Source organism: Brachyhypopomus gauderio, unplaced genomic scaffold (assembly GCF_052324685.1).
Source record: "Brachyhypopomus gauderio isolate BG-103 unplaced genomic scaffold, BGAUD_0.2 sc111, whole genome shotgun sequence".
NCBI classification, from domain to species: domain Eukaryota; kingdom Metazoa; phylum Chordata; class Actinopteri; order Gymnotiformes; family Hypopomidae; genus Brachyhypopomus; species Brachyhypopomus gauderio.
In genome coordinates, this window is record NW_027506932.1 from 195,868 (window position 1) to 215,325 (window position 19,458).

The 19,458-nt window shown below is 43.9% G+C and overlaps 1 protein-coding gene across 1 annotated transcript; it reads right to left on the reverse strand.

Moving 5' to 3' along the window:
- Window positions 1–16,802: 16,802 nt before the first annotated feature.
- On the reverse strand, window positions 16,803–17,732 carry LOC143497429 (odorant receptor 131-2-like). Its single transcript, XM_076993369.1, has one exon. It carries the CDS (start codon window positions 17,730–17,732, stop codon window positions 16,803–16,805), a length of 930 nt encoding a protein of 309 aa, XP_076849484.1.
- Between the last annotated feature and the right edge of the window lie 1,726 nt (window positions 17,733–19,458).

Here is a 19,458-nt window from a genome sequence, read left to right on the forward strand (position 1 = left end):
TGTCAAGGTTACAGCTCCGGACCCCTCCTTGTGGGCATGTTAGTACGTTGTCTGCATCTAGTTATGTCCATGTTTGTAGTTCCGTGGGTGTGGGTTGTTTGTGAGCGTGATTGTTAGTCTCCCCTCTCATGATCACTAGGGAATGTGTTCAGCACCTATTTAATGTGCGTTCGTGCAATGTCTCATGCTCGTCTTTGTCTAAAGTTTGGGCCTGTGTGAGTCACTTGCGCTATCCGCTCTGAACTTACCGTTTTTGTGTTATTAAACTTATATGTTTCACTGTTACTTCGTTCGTCGTGCCTCCTCCTTCGATCATCACAAACATTTATGTACATTTATTGCTCAGGTGTTGCATTTTGTCGCTTCATAGATTCAATCAATCAATCAATCAAATTTTATTTATATAGCGCTTTTTACAACAGTTGTTGTCACAAAGCAGCTGTACAAGTGCCGAGTCCTAGCCCCCAGTGAGCAAGCCAAGGGCAACAGTGGCAAGGAAAAACTCCCTAGTTTTTTGCATGAGGAAGAAACCTTGAGAGGAACCAAGACTCAGGGGGGGAACCCATCCTCCTCTGGCCGACACCGGTCACCATGACAACAACAACAATTTAGACAGAAAGAAGAGAAAGAAAAGGAAAAATATGTAATAATGTCCATCATGATGTAGGCATCCGGTTAGGCAGGAGGTGGCCGGCCCAGGATGGATCGCTGGTCTCCTCATCTCATTATTCCTCAAGCAGGCGGGCAGCCATGTGGAGAAATGAAACAGGGAAAATTAGCTCTGTATGAGGACATATACAGGACAGGTGAAATTATAAACATTTCTGGAGTGTGGCAGCAACTCCGGCATTAAGTTAAATTATTACAGCCTAGCTAAATAAGGCAGAACCAGAAGGTAACATTGGCTTGGGGGCATTCTGAGACAATGGCATCCGTCCACTGCACTGTCAACAAACTTGAGTGACCTCGAGCAGTGACAGGATGACAGCACCAGCGCCCCAGTCTACCATAAAACCCTTCGCCTGTGAACCCCTGGATCTGTACCTTTATCTAAGGAGGGATATTAATTATCAAACGCTGAACTAAACAAGTGGGTTTTCAACCTAGACTTAAAGATTGTGACTGTGTCAGAGTCCCGGATGCATTTAGGAAGATTATTCCAAAGCTGGGGGGCCTTACAAGAAAAGGCTCTTCCCCCTGCTGTTACCTTGTTAATTTTTGGAACTAATAAAAGACCAGCACCCTGTGATCTTAGTGGACGTGGGGGTTCGTAATAGGAAATAAGTTCCTGAAGGTATTTAGGAGCAAGCCCGTGCAATGCTTTATAATAAAAGAATTTTAAAGTCAATACGGAATTTAACTGGAAGCCAATGCAGGGCTGATAGGACTGGACTGATATGCTGAAATTTTCTAGTTCTGGTCAGAACCCTGGCTGCGGCATTTTGAACTATTTGAAGTTTATTTAGATTCCTATTTGAACATCCTGACAGTAGTGCATTGCAGTAGTCTAATCTAGAGCTAACAAAGGCGTGCACCAATTTTTCCGCATCATCCTGTGATAATGCATTTCTTAATTTAGCAATGTTGCAGAGATGTAGAAAAGCTATCCTAGTAGTATTATCTATGTATTTATCAAATGATAGGTCAGAGTCGAGTATGACGCCTAGGTTTTTGGCTACTGTGCCAGGTGTAATGGGGTAGTCTGCGAGATTAAGCATTAGATCTGGAATTTTCTGTTTTGAGGCCTTAGGGCCCAGAAGGAGAACTTCTGTTTTGTTCTCATTAAGTTGGAGGAAGTTTAGAGACATCTAGCATTTAATATCTTACACAGGCCTCAATTTTTCTTAAACTGAGTTTGTCATCAGGTTTGGCTGATATGTAAAGTTGAGTGTCATCTGCATAGCAGTGAAAATTGACACCATGTTTGTTTATAACTGTGCCCAATGGTAGCATATATAATGTAAACAATAGTGGTCCTAAAATGGAGCCTTGCGGGACCCCATATTTAACTTTTGTACGTTTGGATGGAATATTATTGAGCTCTACAAACTGATAGCGATTTGTTAAGTAAGAATAAAACCATGAAAGGGCTGTGCCAGAGACTCCAACCCAGCGTTCTAACCTTTCTAGCAAGATCCTATGATCAGTTGTGTCAAAAGCTGCACTAAGATCAAGAAGCACTAACAGCGATCCATAGCCTTGATCTGAAGCAAGAGGAGGTCATTTGTTACTTTAACTAATGCTGTTTTAGTACTGTGATGGGGCCTAAAACCAGATTGGAACTTTTCAAATATGTGATGCCTATGCAGATATAGGCATAATTGCTGGGCAACAGCTTTATCTATGATCTTAGATATAAATGATGTGTTTGAAATGGGTCTATAATTAGATAGCACAGTAGGATCAAGATTTGGTTTATTGATCAGAGGTTTAACTGCTACAGTAATTTACATGATTTGGGCATGTGACCTATTGTAATGGATGAGTTAACTATAGTTAGAAGAGGTTCAGTTACCGCTGGTAATACCTCTTTTAATAACTTTGAAATTAGAATTTCTTGAAATTTTGAAGAAATTATTTTCTCTAATTCTGATTGTGGGAGTGGATGAAAAGTTTCTCTCCCAGTATGTGATTTAAATCTATATCAACCAAACCAGATGACATACCAGTTGTATTGCTAATAAAAGGTTTTATATTTTGTCTAATATTCTCTATTTTATTATCAAAAAAATCTATAAATACATTACTAGTGAGGTTTTCTGGAATCTGAGGTTCTGCGCCTGCTTGATTTTTTGTAAGTTTGGAAATAGTATTAAAAAGAAATCTAGGATTGTTTTTATTTTTCTCTATCAGTATGATAGAGAGTGTATGCTGAGCGTGCTTTAGCGAGTGCCCGTTTGTAGTCAATAATGCTATCCTTCCAGGCACAGTAGAATACTTCCAACTTAGTAGATCGTCATTTACGCTCTAATTTACATGCTATTAGTTTTAAGTTTCTAGTTTAGTCAGTGTACCACGGAGCGAGTTTTTTAGATCTAGTCTTTTTATACTTGAGTGGAACTACTATATCTAGAGCTGATCTGCAGGTATTCTCTATGCAGTTGGTTAGACTGTCTAACTCTCCTGGATCGGATGGCGAGTGGGCTAGAGCAGTTAAATCAGGGAGGGCTTCAATAAACTGTGTTGCTGTTAATGAATTTATTGAGCGCTTTATACACTGCCGAGGAGACGGGCGGGTATTTATGTTAAGATGAATCTCAAATTGGACTAAATAGTGATCAGAGATAGCTACGGTTTGCGGGAGTATATTTATATTATCTACGTCGATACCCAACGTTAAGATTAAATCTAGGGTATGATTTTGATAGTGTGTGGGTCCTACTACGTTTTGTGTAATGCCAACAGAGTTCAATATAGAAGTAAAAGCCCTTGTCAGTGGATCCTCCGCATTATCAAAATGTATGTTAAAGTCTCCTACCATTATTATTTTGTCACTACTTACTGCTAAATTTGCTGTAAAATCGGTGAAATCTTTTAAGAAATCTGAGTAAGGCCCTGGTGGTCTTTAAACATTTGTTAGGGAAAATGTACTTTTATTTTCAGATGGACTAATTACATTAATAGACAGCATCTCAAATGAGTTAGAGATATCTAAGTATTTCTGATGAATTTCTAAACAATCACGATATATTATACATATTCCTCCTCCTCTGCCTGACAATCTAGATTTATGTATATAACTATATCCCACAGGATTGGCTTCGTTTAGAGATAAATAGTCACCAGATTAAATCCACGTTTCAGTTAGACATAGAATATCAATTTTCTGGTCAGTTATAAATTCGTTCATAAAAACTGCTTTATCAAATTTCTAATATTAATCACTTTATGTATTGCTTACAGTATAGTTGTGACGTGCGGAGGAACGGACACGACACGTAGCAGATGGGTGCAAACACGAACTTTACTTAACAATTAACACGTAGCTTCACTGCGGTGGCGCAAGCACAACAATGTGACACTCACACTGGCATGAAACTTAGACAAAGACGAGCACACGACACTGCGCGAACGCACATTAAATAAGTGAGTTACACAGACCCACGTGACCTCGAGACAAGGCACAGGTGTAACAAACGAACACGCTCACAAACAATCCACACCCACGGAAGTACAAACATGGACATAACAGCACGCAGACGACGTCCTGACACGCCCACAGGGAAGGGTCCGGAGCTGTCACCGTGACAATAGTATTAATCAAATAGCTAATTATCAAGTGTGTCTGAGAAAAGGCCTGTATGCTCGGTCCCATATTCCAAGTGCCTGTCCTTTTCTAAAAGAACAGGATGCTTAAGAAGAAGAATAAGAATGTATATCAGTTTGACAGGACCAGGAAGCGAAGGCCTCTCTCCCACTCTTAGTAAGGAAACATCTGTATGTTTAACGTATGTGATCTACGTGCAACTCCTATGTATGGAACCACTATTAAGTCTGTGAAAATCATAATTGGCAAAAGTCATTGTAAGATTTAGGGAAAAAACAGGATGAGCTCATCTGATTGTGAATGTCTTAGACAATCAGCCTTTGTCTAACAGGCTAAGTTAGGGAAAGTCCAACAGAAACAGGGGGGCTTATACCCAGGCCACACTATATAGAACAGGAGGAAAATGTGTCGGGCAGAGACCTGCGCACAGAGCTACAGGGTAGAGGAGATAGGCTTGTGTGTGTTCTCTCCAGAGCGCTCTGTATTTTTGTATACTTTTAATAAAAGGTCAAAGACAAGACTGGTAATGTTTTCTCTTGCAATCAACGAGCATGCTGTGTTAAGGTGAAAGAGGATCAAAGCACGACAGCAGACAGACGGCTTAGCCCGTTAGTCTGCGGCCTGGTCGCGACTCTGGTTAGTCAGCAGCTCCTAGTACTACACTGCCCACTAACTAACAGGCTATGGGCTATGCTGCAAGATAACAGGGCAGCGCCATCCCGGGTGGGGTGGACACCGTCCCTGCCTAAAAGACCAGGCTTGCCCTCGAACTCTTTCCAATTATTAATAAAGCCCACTTGATTTTCGGAGCACCACTTGGACATCCAGCGGTTTAGTGATGTGAGCCTGCTGTATTGCTCATCGCCGCGCCGCATTGGGATGGGGCCAGAGCAGATTACGGCATCGGACATCATCTGGGCTAATTTAACCACCTCTTTAACATTAGCCTTAGTCACCTCTGACTGCCGCAGACGTATATCGTTGGCAGTGTTGGGAACGTTACTTTAAAAAAGTAATTAGTTATAGTTACTCACTACTTGTTCAAAAAAGTAACTGAGTTAGTAACTGAATTACTCTATAATAAAAGTAACTCGTTACCAGGGAAAGTAACTTTTTGCATTACAGTTAAAAAAAGGTTATATGCCAATGAATAAGGATTTTTTTGAAAAAGCAGTTTTCACAGTCAGTTGAAATGAGTAGATCAGAAAGGTGTTTAACTTTTGATATTTATTGCACATCCACAGACCAGTGCAGGATAAAATCCTTTAAAATCCCAAATCTTTGTTAAAAAAACAAAAAAGCAAAAGTAAACAGTTACATTATATAAAGTGCATTTACATCTATCAAATTTAATTAAATTATCTCAACCTGAGACAACTGGTTTGTTCACAACAAAAGTAAACTTAACAATAAAACCTCTATTTTTAATTAAATAAATCAAATACCCAGTCTGGTAGACATTCGGGAACTTCAAGTATTTTCTTAAATAATGTTTATATCGCCTTGAAAATGCTAAATTTTCTTCGGCTTGCACTTGACGCGATTTCGGCAACTTCTCCGTTTGTGTCGTGTCACTGCGTGTAAAAACACTGGCTCTGATTGGCTACCATAACGATGCCTTAGCCAATCGATTACTGACTTGTTAAGTTAAACAGGTGTTCCCCCGAGAACTGTGACCTATCAAGATCTGTTACTCCTCACTAGCCTGGGCAGGGGTCCGCTCGCATTACTGTTAGTATATCAATATATAGTAACGCACCGCTTTTAATGACCAGTAACGTCAACGGCGTTGTAACGACAGGAAAAGTAATTAATTATATTATCCCGTTCCTGACAAAATGACGCCGTTCCCAACACTGATCGTTGGCCCCTACATGTATAACTATCCTAGAGAATCTCCTATGGGCTAACAGTCTAAGGTTGCCACTAATGTCCGGCGCTCTGGCTCCTGGTAAACAGCTGACTGTAACCGCTGGAGCCCCTACAGGTGCAGCTACTTTCACGTGTCGGACTATAGAGTCTCCTGTCACCAGAGTCTGTGAGACAGGCTCCTCAGCGGGTGTAGCACTGAGCGGGCCAAACCTGTTTGACACGTGAACCGGGGAGTGGTGCTCTGGTGGGCTAGCGCTGGCGTTAGCGGTAGCTGCAGCCCTCGCTCTCTGACTACGCCGCCGAGACGTCACCCATTCGCCCCGCTGTGAGGGCTCTATCGCCGGAGTCGCGGAGGCGCTAGTTCTCCCTGGCGCGTCTACAGCTGCTACTGACCCTGTCTCTCTATCCCTCAATAATGAGTGGACGTGGCGCTCTAAACATTCCACTTTCGCCACGAGAGAATTAACTAGTTTGCACCTCTCACAGATACTATCACTATTACTATCAGTGGCGAAAGGGTCTAAACTAAACATGCCACACTCCGAACAAGGAAACAAACCAACACCAGCCATGGATAAATCAGAACACTTACCGTGTCTAGCCGATTTATACAAACTTACGCTAGCTGATTTTTAGAAGCCGAAAGTTGTTCAGCGGCCGGAATAATCAACTGCCCGTCTTGACGGTGGAAGTACTATCTGTAAAAAATTATCTAGGAAGGCAAAAAGTAAAGATTAGCACGTAAACAGATTAGTACACTTTATAAAAACACTTACAAAATTCGCTCCGCAGAAGCGTCAGCAGGAAGCAGCGTCAGCAGGAAGCAGCGTCAGCAGGAAGATTCTCTTCTCTCCTTACACAGGCTGTTTAGATTAATATAGGGGAGACCGAGTATGGTTGTAACATGGGGAGAGTTGTAACACCATCAATTCCACCGATCACACATAAGATAGGAGTCATATGATCATTCCAGTATTTACCCAATTCTTCCCTGATCCCACATGGTGAATATCAAGGCTGGAAACAGATTCCATAGAGAAAAAAATGATTTTGAGGTGAGAAAGTAAATTTCTGAATTTTGTTTAGTACTTATACTATTTAGATAAAACCATATGAATTATATTACATTAAACTGTAGTTTCTCAGGTAAATTGTGGTAATTGTGGAAAGGTAAGTTTCCCTGTTAATTTCAAATCACCTTGTTAACACAGCTAGCTAAACAAGGGCTGACAGGGGTGGGGTGGGTTGCAACACAGATTTACAGCCATCATCTTACATACAACTAAATACAGGGCTGTGATATTTGAATTGGGATTTGAATTGGTGCCATTTGTAGTAAACAAATATGTGTACTTTGTATAAAAGTTTGAGAACTCTAGTTCAAATATAACTGTTCAGTACATTGTGTCACAGTACATGCTGTACAATGTGCCCTATTATCTCTTCTGATTCAGATGAAATCTCAGGCCTGAAGGAGAATTCCTGCTGTCCTTTAGACCAATCTGACCACCATGGAACTCCATTCAACTTTACCCGAACGTCTCATCTACATGTTCTGCTTACTCTCCTGAAGAGATCAAACACAGTTCCTGGAAACCTTAAAGACATTAATGAAGAGCCCATCCCCTCTGCCATCAGGTCTCCTGCTAGACTATGTGATGTTGTTTACTCTAAATGGAACCATTAACTTGTTCTCAACTAATAATCTGAGTACCTGCTAAATATTGGTTAGTCATTTCTTATGGATGATAAGATACTGTTAAAGTTAAAAGCAAAAGTGACTATGTGTGTATGTGACTGGTGTAGTGGAACTGGTGGCACTGAGCAATCATTAATAGTGGCCTTAGTCAACAAGTAAGCCATATGTCCATGCTTAATGAACTATCAGGAACTGGTGACACTGACCATGTGTAACGTATAGAACACGCTGAGAGGGATCCTGATGCGGAATAACACGATCTTTATTTTGACAACTCTGTACAGCGTGCCACACGATAAGCACAGTGATGTATGGCAGGTGCAGAGCAGTAGCGTGGGAGCGGTGGTCAGTGCGGTCTAGGGTCGAGAGGCGAGGGCAGAGTCCGGGAGGTATCCAGGGGTCAGACAGGAGACGTGGTCTAAGGGACAAGCAGAGTTCGGCACACAGAGAGACAATCAGGAACAACAGCTTGGTATGCAACGACATGAGGCAATACTTCGCAACCAGGAAGTGAAGTCCTGGTGCTTAAGTACGCCAGGAATGTGGGCGTGGTGGTGCGACAGGTGAACATAATTATGTTATCGGCTATTCCTGACAGTACCCCCCCCGCAACGGAGCGTCTCCAGACGATCCACGCCGCAAAGGCGGCCGGCCACGGCCCCGGGGGGCGGGGAAATGTGGGTGTGCAGCGTGAAAGTCGGCGATGAGCGACGGGCAGAGGACATCGCGAGCGGCTACCCAGGCTCGTTCCTCGGGACCATAGCCCTCCCAGTCGACGAGATACTGGAGACCCCCACGCCGTCGACGTGATTCCAGCAGCTCCCACACTATATACGCAGGTCGACCGTCAATGTCCAGGGGCTCGGGGGGGCGATCCAGAACCGGGGCTACGGACATGGGGCTGTAGTGAACAGGCTTTAGGAGGGATACGTGGAAGACGGGATGGACGCGGTATTGAGGGGGCAGCAGCAGTTCATAGGAAACAGCATTTATCCTGCGAGTAATCTTGAACGGCCCGATGTATCTAGACTTAAGCTTGTGGCAAGGCTGGCGGAGGTTCAAGTTGCGAGTGGAGAGCCATACTCGCTGACCGGGGTTATATATGAGTGCGGGGAGACGACGGCGGTCAGCGTTCATACGACGGGTGTGGAGCGCGCGCCGCAGCTGAACGTGTGCGAGCTCCCAGGTGCGGGCACTGTTTTTAACCAGTCATCCAGAGCGGGGACGTCAGAGGGGGTTTTATCCCAGGGGAAGAACGGTGGCTGGTAGCCGTACACACACTGGAAAGGAGTCAGTTTGGAATTGCGTGCGTATTCAGCCCAGGGAACGTATTTGTGCCAGTCCTTCTGGGAAGAGCAGTATTGGCGGAGAAAGCGACCTAGTTCTTGATTATAGCGCTCCACTTCTCCATTGGATTGGGGGTGGTATCCGGAGGTTGGACTGGCGGTTATTCCGAGTAACTTGCAGAACTGGGTCCAGACACGGGAGGTGAATTGCACGCCTCTATCCGACACGATATCCTCGGGTAACCCATATATTCGGAAGACGTAGTGGAACACGTCAGAGGCCGTCTCCATAGCAGTGGGCAGTTTCGAGCGTGGGATCAGACGACACATCTTGGAGAACCTATCCACCATCACGATTATCACCGTGTTACCGCCCGAGACAGGCAGATCCGTAACAAAGTCGATGGCCAGATGAGACCACGGATGGCGGGGTATCGGCAAGGGGAGGAGCTGACCAGTGGGCAGTGCTCGGGGTGTGCGTGATTGTGCGCATACAACACAGGCGAGTACGTAGTCGCGAATGTCCTCCTCCCATGACGGCCACCAGTATTTCTGGGCGATCAGGTGTTTGGTGCGGGTTATACCGGGATGACCCGTGCCCGGAGTGTCGTGTGCGAGTTGGAGGAGGTGTCCCCGGAGCGGGACCGGGACGTATTGTTTGCCATCGGGACCATCTGCAGGGCCTGGGTCGGCGCGGAGGGCTTCCTCCAGTTCGTCCTGAATATCCCACCGGATGAGGTCAACGAAACAGGATTCTCCGAGAATATGGTCAGGTGTCTTGTCGCTCGGCGTCTTCTCGTGAATCCGGGATAATGCATCAGCCTTGGTGTTCTTGGATCCTGGTCGGTAGTGTACTGTGAATCTGAAGCGGGTAAAAAACAGCGCCCATCTGGCCTGCCGGGGATTGAGTCGCCTAGCGGACTTGAGGTACTCCAGGTTCTTATGGTCTGTGTACACCTGGAAGGGGTGCTCTGCTCCCTCTAACCAGTGCCGCCAGTGTTCGAGAGCCAGTTTCATGGCCAGGAGTTCGCGGTCACCTACGCCATAGTTCACCTCGGCCGGTTGTAATTTTTTGGAGAGATAGGCACACGGGAACAGTTTGGGCGGATTGCCTTGTCTCTGTGAAAGAACAGCCCCTACGCCAACGTCGGATGCATCGACCTCGACTATGAAAGGTAACGTGGGGTCCGGGAGATGCAATATAGGAGCGCTGGTGAACGCGGTTTTCAGCGCTTTAAACGCCTGTTCCGCTTTGGGTGTCCATATGAAGTGGCGCTTCTTTCCCCCTTTCAGGAGATCGGTAAGGGGGGCCGCCACCGAACCGAAACCCCTGATGAACCGACGACAGAAGTTGGCGAATCCGAGGAAGCGCTGGAGATTCTTAACGGAACGGGGCACAGGCCAGTTTGCGACTGCATCTACCTTGCTGTCGCCCATGCTGATGCAACCCGGCGACAGGGTACAGCTGAGGAAGGAGATGACAGGTGCATGAAACTCGCATTTCTCCGCCTTCACGTACAAGCCGTTCTCTCGCAGATGCTGGAGGACCGAAGAGACGTGTATTATGTGTTCCTGGATAGAGGGGGAATAGATCAAGATATCGTCTATGTAAACAAATATATATTTATCAATCATGTCTCGGAATATGTCGTCCATAAAAGCCTGGAACACTGACGGGCTATTTGACAGCCCGTATGGCATTACTAGATACTCATAGTGCCCCCTGGCGGTGACGAAGGCTGTCTTCCACTCGTCACCAGCGCGAATTCTAATCAGGTTGTAGGCACTCCTGAGATCAAGCTTCGTGAACACTGCAGCCCCCATTAGTCATTCTTGTGAGGCAGAGATGAAGGGTAGAGGGTAAGCATATTTAGACGTGACAGCGTTCAGGGCTCGATAATCAATACAGGGACGTAACCCCCCGTCCTTCTTCTCTACGAAGAAAAACCCTGCCGCGACGGGAGATGTCGACGGGCGAATAAACCCCCTCTGTAGGGCCTCACTGACATAAGATTCCATAGCAGCATCTTCTGGGCGGGAGAGCGGGTACGGCTTTGTTCTCCTGGGTAAGGTCACCCCGGGATGGAGGTCGATGGCACAGTCGCAGGTTGGGACGGTGAGTAGTGAGCAGCTTATCTACGTTCACCGCTGCTTGTATGAACTCGGAAATAGTTAGATCTTCATCTTTACAGGCCAGCTCAATCTGCAGATCAGTTCTGAGACTGCGGCGGAACACCGTCTTGAGGGCAGTCCCACTCCAGCCACTGCCAGCAGCCAGTGTACGGAATTCTCGGGCGTAGTCTGCCGCGCTGCGTTTCCCCTTCTTGATTTCACATAACTGGGTGCCGACATCGCGCCCGGCGGCAGGGTGGTCGAAGACGGATCGGAGCAGTTCGGAGAAGTGGCGCTCCGTATTCAGGGAGTCGTCTCCGCTACTCCAAAGAGCAGTAGCCCAAGCTCCTGCCTCTCCCGTCAGGAATGTCAGCATAAAATCCACCTTTTGACGATCCGTCTGGAACAAGGCCGGGTGATAGGTGAAGTACATGGAGCATCAGGAAGTGCATCAAGAAGTTCCTGCAACGCTCTGGAGACCCGTCATACCGTTCAGGTAAGGCTACTGGCATATTGGTGGGATGCATCGCAACGGTCAGGGGGGCAGAAGACACGGGGCTGGCACCTTGGACGTTCTGGCGTGCGGACTCGGTGAGGGCACGGAGCGCAGTTTCTTGGTTACAAGCTGTCTCGGTGAGCTGTTGTATACGCTCCGTCATGGCTGCGATAGTCGCCTCTTGGCGAGCCAGGTGAGCCTGAGTTTCCGCAGGATCCATGGGAAAGGCGAAGTATTCTGTAACGTATAGAACACGCTGAGAGGGATCCTGATGCGGAATAACACGATCTTTATTTTGACAACTCTGTACAGAGTGCCACACGATAAGCACAGTGATGTATGGCAGGTGCAGAGCAGTAGCATGGGAGCGGTGGTCAGTGCGGTCCAGGGTCGAGAGGCAAGGGCAGAGTCCGGGAGGTATCCAGGGGTCAGACAGGAGACATGGTCTAGGGGACAAGCAGAGTTCGGCACACAGAGAGACAATCAGGAACAACGGCTTGGTATGCAACGACATGAGGCAATACTTCGCAACCAGGAAGTGAAGTCCTGGTGCTCAAGTACGCCAGGAATGTGGGCGTGGTGGTGCGACAGGTGAACATAATTATGTTATCGCCTATTCCTGACACCATGCCTGAATGGTGCCAGTGTAACAATTGGGGACACAGAATAATTCATTGATGTTTGTTCTCCAAGGTGAAAAGAAATGTGAGAGGCTCTGAGTCTTGCACTGGCAGCTTCTGTACAAGTGTCTTTCTGACATCAGAAAAGAATAAGCAGTGAGTATTGAACCGTTTCGACCTATAATGGCGCATTTCCACTAGGGCCTGCTTGGCGCGGTACGGTTCGATACGGGTCGGTTTGTGAGTGTTTCCATTAGTACCAGTACCCTGTGAGCCGGCCCCTTTGGGTACTTTTTTCGTACCGACTCGCTCGAGGTTCTAACCGTCCCGAAGCGGTACAGTTCTGTGACGTGGAGGGACAGCATGACACTGATTGGCCAGGGAGTGTCGTCACAGGTTGCGTCAGGAGAGCGACTCCTCCGCTATGCTATGGACTCCTCAGCCATTTTTAAAACCCAAGGAGCGAAGTCTGTTCCCTGGTCAAACGCCGAGGTACAAACCTTTCTGTTAATAATCAGCGATCAAAAAATCCAGGGCGAACTGGACGGGGCCACTAGAAATGTAAAGGTTTTTAGCGAGGTTTCCGCGCTAATGGCCACTCATGGCTACCAGCGGTCCGTTCAGCAGTGCCGGTCGGTCCAAGCTAAAAAAGCTTAACGCGATTACCGGGCGGTGAAGGACCATAACGGACGCAGCGGAGCAAACCGCAAAGACTGGAAATGGTTCCAGCAAATGGATGTCATATACGGTCACCGGCCAGCCAGTAACGGAAGAGAAAACGTGCTGGACACGACGATGTCGGTGCTGGAGGCCACGGAGAATGGTGAGTGTATTGTGATTTCACAGTTTTACTACTAGGCTCGTAAAAGATGTAATATGAACGTAATATGAACGCATCTATTGTAAACGCAGGAATTTAGAGCTGTGTTTGTAGTTAATGTTACCACCACAGTCACTACTGTACAATAGCTAGCTCTTAGCCTTGCTAGTTGCTAGTTAGCTGTAGCCATAGCAGCGATGACGTGCTACACATTTTGTGCAGTTACGCTATATTGTTGTTGCTTTCACGGGAATGCTTGTGTTTAATATTTGTTATTTTTTACGTTCAAGATTCCCCTTCCATTGACGAGGCGAGCGGAGTTGGCGGAAAATGTTTCCTTCAACCGGGCTTTCCTCGGGGTGCTTGGCGAACTTGTGAACACCATGCGAGACAGACGCCAGTAAAAGCACACAAAATGTTGCTTGTAGTACTATAAATATTTATTTCATATAAAGCTATACGTATATATTTGCTTTTTGCACTTTTTTAAACTATAACTATAATTTACATATGTTGTACTTTAAATATCTATATTTCATAATAAAGTTTGATTTCATTTGATTGTATGACTGATGCTTTTTATGCAGGGTGTATTCAGCCTGTTTGAGTAATACCAAATTATTATCAATAATTAGAGCAACCACATACAATAATGAAGATAAAGATAAATAAGATACAATAATGCTATTTGTTAAGGGGTGTTGTGCCGGTGTTGTGGTCGCATACAAATGATGTCACGACACTACAACCCGCGCGCCAACAGCGACTCCACCCACATTGGGGTGGTTCACCATTGTAATGGAAACACAACGCGACCGTACCGTTCCGTTGCGAAGCGACCCGTATCGAACCGTACCGCGCCAAGCAGGCCCTAGTGGAAATGTGCCATAAGCCTTCTTAATGTGGACAGAAAATCTTTTGTAGTTTAGATTTAAAGAGGCTGGTTCTGTACTTAAGCTAATAGCCTAATGGACACATCAGTGCAAAAGGCAACCACCCCAGACTTTTCAGGATGTTTGAAACATGCCTCTTTGATCTGGTATCAGATTCAGTCATCAAAGAAGGGTTGTGTTTTTTTTTTATCTTTCTATTGCTGTGTACCAGTTTGTTCTGGATGCCATGGTGAAGCATCAGCCAGAAGAGGATGGGTTCCCCCCTGAGTATTGGATCCTCTCAAGGTTTCTTCTCATGCTCTTAGGGAGTTTTTCCTTGGCTTGCTCTTGGAAAAGCTCGCCCTTGGCTTGTTCACTGGGGGCTTGGACTCAGACACTTGTAAAGCTGCTTTGTGACAACAACTGTTGTAAAAAGCGCTATATAAATACATTTTGATTTGATTTGAAGTACCAGATGGTATTACTAGGCTTGTTAGAGCTTATTTTGAAGATATTACATTTTTGCTTCTCAGACAGGCACATTTTCAACATCTTGGCTGCAGGTAGAAATGGGTATAATGACATAATGTACTATGTCTTTGGCATTTACCATGGGCATGGTAATGGTGATTAGGGCTTCCAAGTGTGTTGTGGAAAGAAGCTCTTCTGCTTACTTGGCAATTGCTTGACAAGTTTAGTGATAATCTTGTGTGTGCAATGGTAAAGATTAAAGAAATATTTTTTCATAATAGTGAATTGACTCCCTCTATACTGGAAAAACTAGGTGGGCAGTATAACGCAGCTCTTAATTAAAGATAAAGAGCAAAGACCATGATACCTGGATAATTTATTTAATAAAGTCTGCTACATATTTGCTTGTGGAACATAACTGGTTTAAGAGGTTGTATGCTAACGATATCTGTGAAGGAATTCCTTGAAATTATGGGCTTGTCAGGGATGAGGAGAGCACAGGCTTGGGCAATATGGTTTCATGTTTAGAACAGTAAATCCAAATGTAAATCCATATGGAACTGGTGGCACTTAGTACAAATTAACATCGCAAGTAGAACAATGCTTTATTGAACTTCATTGTTAAATAAGGCTTGTTTTGGACCTCTAGGGTTCTAACTGTAAAGTTCAGAAAATTAAATAAAAATACTGGGAACCTGAATTTATCACAATATCAAAGCCCAGCACAATCATTAGATGATTTTTTTCATTCTACCTGCAACTGCATATTGGAAATGTGCAGTGATTAAAGTGGAACAATAACCTTAATGCTCACAGTTATGATGCATTACATAAATAGATATGATTACAAAATATCACTCATAAATCAACAATCTATTGATTGGAGGAGGTAATAGCAGCATAATACTCATACTTCTTGCTCAATCATTTTAGTGCTGTTTGTAATTTGTTTTTTTTTATGTTTTGTTTGTTTGAATATTTTTTTTTATTGGAGTCTTTACAAAAGGAACCTGCAAGAGGTGCCTAATAAATTGGCCAAAGGGTCAAGGTACACGTTTGGAATTTCTAACACAATGGTGCAGAGTTCATATAAACGAGTAGAAAAAATACAAACATTCTGTCACGGTGGGTCAGCCCAGACTCCACCAGAGGGCACGCACACACACTTCTTCCCTCTCACACATGCCCACTTCGACTCTGCGCACGCCCTCTCACTCCCGGTCACTCCCTCACTCCCAATCACCCGAGTATTAGCACCTGGCTCTAATTGGACTCAGGCTCTTTAAATCCCCACAGGTCGCGCCGTCCAGTGCTGCACATTCAGCCTGTACCCCTCACCTCTACGTGGGATAGCCTGCTCTGTACCGGACCTGCCATACGCCTGTGGCTGCGTTACTTACCTGCGTTACCTTGAGTATACTGTTGTGTTTGATCTGCCTAGTGGCCTGAGTATTTTGGTTAGCACTATGGATAATAAAGCCTTTTGCTCACAGCCTCTGCCTCCTGCTGCCTCTGTCCCTGTGTCACACATTCTGTTTGCAATTATTAAAAAAAAGAAAATTCTTTATGCAAATTGGGAGTCAAATGTAAAGGTTCTTGGGAACTTTACTGAGAGTTACTGAAATACTTTAACAGTACAATTCCCTTTATATAACATGACTATAATCAAAAACATTTTTCCTCATTTTAACATGTTCATTTGAAATCAAACCTCATACACCTTTTCCACTGTCAAATTCAAGCACTTTTCAAGAACTTTCAATGTCCGTTTTCAATATTTTACAGCACCTTACAGCTGTAGTAAATTATATTTATATACACATATACTCAAAATGATAAATTCTTTTTTAGCACAATAAAAGAGATGGTACCATGTTTGGTAATAACAGAATAATAAGTGTATTACATGAGCTTATTGGCGTATTAAGCTAGAAATTTTAATATATGCTTGAAATAAATGCTAGTTTGGTTAGGATTTGCTAAGCTACCAAGCTAGCATATTTTTTACTTCATAGTTTGTTTTCAAAATGCACAATCTTAACATTTTCCCAGTATCTTGAGTTTCATGATAAAATTGCAAGAGGTGTTGCATTTTTCACTGATATTTGTAATGGAACATAAGCAAACTATTCACTAAGACAGCTATTAGTTGTGACACAAAATACAATTAGAATTTCAAGCATTTCCAAGTATTTAAGCCAAAATTCCAGCACATTTGAAACCTGGAAAATTCAACATAAAAATTCAATCACTTTCAAGGATTTCAAACACCCATACAAACTCTGCACTATGATGTGATCTTTACAAAGATGACTTTACAGGAAAAATAGCCTTTGATGTGTCTCACAAACATCTTATCTCGAATTCCATAGATGAGAGGACTCAGAAGCCTTGGTATGATGTTTGTAAAAAGATAATTGACAAAGGCAATAAGCCTTCGATGAGCTGGGAAAAATTGTATTAGCACCATATCCAAAACGGGGGTTACATAAGACAACATGCACAACAGTAGCTGACCACCATGTAACAAGATGGTATTCCGTGCCTTTTTAGCTGAAGATTGATGACTAGATGAAGCAATTCTAGCTATACAAAGAACTCTAAAGTAAGTATAGAATATCATTATCCATACAACAGACATATAAAGGCATTGTGTAACAATTGTCTTTTGAACATTATACTTTGTGTTGTATACAATAATTGGTTGGCAGTAGATAAGAGAATTAAAAAAAGAAAGGGGCTGCAGTGCTGCAATAATGATGACATCAACTAGTGGGGGAATAGCTCCGATTGTCCACATCAAACAGATGAGAATGTAAGTCCTGTTCACTGTGCATATCTGAGAATGATGTAATGGTTTACAAATTGCAATGTAACGTTCTATTGCCATTCCAGCCAAATTCAGAGGAGTATTCATATGAGTAGTTGAACCTAGTACTAATAGTGTACAGCAAACTGAAACGTTTACATTTGGCAATGTATAAGTCAAAACATACAAAGTCACTGATATGCATATCATGAGAATGTCATTGACTACAAGATTAATATACAGAATGTACCTTGGGTCACTGTGAAATACAGTATTGCGGAAGAAAGTGACCACTAACATCCCATTTATGCAATTAATGATCAGGCCAAGAGAAACAATGACAATATTTTTTACAACAGCTTGCTGGTAAGACTCCTGGGTTTGAAATTGGTCTATTGTTACATTCATTGCCCTGTTTCTCTCTAACAATTACCAGGAAAAACAATAATTACAGAAAAACAGTATTTAAACAAGACTTAAAATGTTAGAAATCTGTCAATATTTGTTCTTCATATAGCTAAATATCTTATAACCTTTCCAGCTGCCTTTCATTCCTTAAAGAAGATTAAAGTGAAATCCTGGATTTGTTCATAACGCCACTGTTATATATTGTATGACCACCAGGGAAGGAAATGAGTGCATACGTAAGATGCCCAACCTTTAAAAATTTTAAATTCATGATTCCTTTGGGTTCTCCATTCCCTCTTGGATCTCAATATCATCTCGGTTACTGTTTGTGGCTAGAGAATTTCTGATGAGCTGCTACGTCTGCTGTGAATCTGAGAATAGGTTATAGTAGGTTATAATGCATATAAATACTGTACATTTGAAACAAGCCCAAATGCATTAGTATCTTCCACTATGCCATGAAAATAACACCCAAAATCAGGGTCGAATAAAAAGGCAGAGGTCAGATCAGTGAGGGAGTCCGAACACGAAACACTGAGAGGCATGACGGAACGAATACTTGAAAATCAAACACGGGTAGACGTAGAACAAACGAAACAATCAGGAAACTGAAAACACAAGGCGTCTGGGCAGCGAAACGAGAAGTACTCACAAGGCAGGGAACACGGAGTCAGAATAACACAGGAACGCATACAAGGATACTGAAACACAAAACCACCGATACAGACATAGGAGACACAGGGACTAAAATACATGGAACTAAACGAGAGACAGCTGATAACGATAATGACACGGGCGTGGCAGAGAGACAGAAACCAGGGCAACAGACAAGCAAGGCAGGGCTAACGGGCAAGGAACAATACAGACATGGGAACAGAGACACCGGAGTGACAGCGAGGAGAGGGGGGCGTAGCCCTACGTGACAACAGCCAAACTATTGATACTGGCTTAAAGTAATGTATTAGGTAAAGAAATGGAAATGCATGTTTTCAAACTTAAACTTAAAACCCAATGATTAAAAATACATGTTGATAATGTAAATGGCGAAAAAAGATTATCTAATTGTATTTCATTTCAATACACCCCCTTAATTAAATTGCCATTACTAATAGAACAACTCTATTTCTACGCAGCACCTGTAACCTCATCCGCATTCACCGGGGGGTGAGTGGAAGATGGCGTTTAGTACCACTACCGGTTACTAAATAAATTACGAAATCACGGTGGCTCCGCCCATGCGGGAGGGCCTCGCACGCTGTCGATTCGCGAGGTCGTGCACCTCTCGAATTTAGTAACTTCGCTAGTGCCACGCTTCAGCGCAATGAACAATGTCATGTTTGCAGGGTTCATACACCTTTGCAAGGTGGAATTAAAGAACTTGTACGTCACTTTCAAGATCCATTTCAATATTTGCCAGCATGGTAAAACGCCCAATCTTAACATCTTCACGTTCTCTGGCTATATGCACACAGGGGTGCTGACGTATTTCCGCTTAAATACGCAAACACACAAAGAAGTTTAAGTATCAGCGAGCTGACAGCACTACAGCTGAACATTGTTGTGTACCCTTGTGTCAGGCCTCCAGTAAGTAAAGTACTTAGTTTTCATACGTTTCCCTCCAATGTGGAAAACCGGGCTAAATGGATTGTTGCTATCCGGAGGGAGAACTTTACAATCACTCCGCATACCCGCGTATGTAGCCGGCATTTCAGGAAAGAGGGACGGC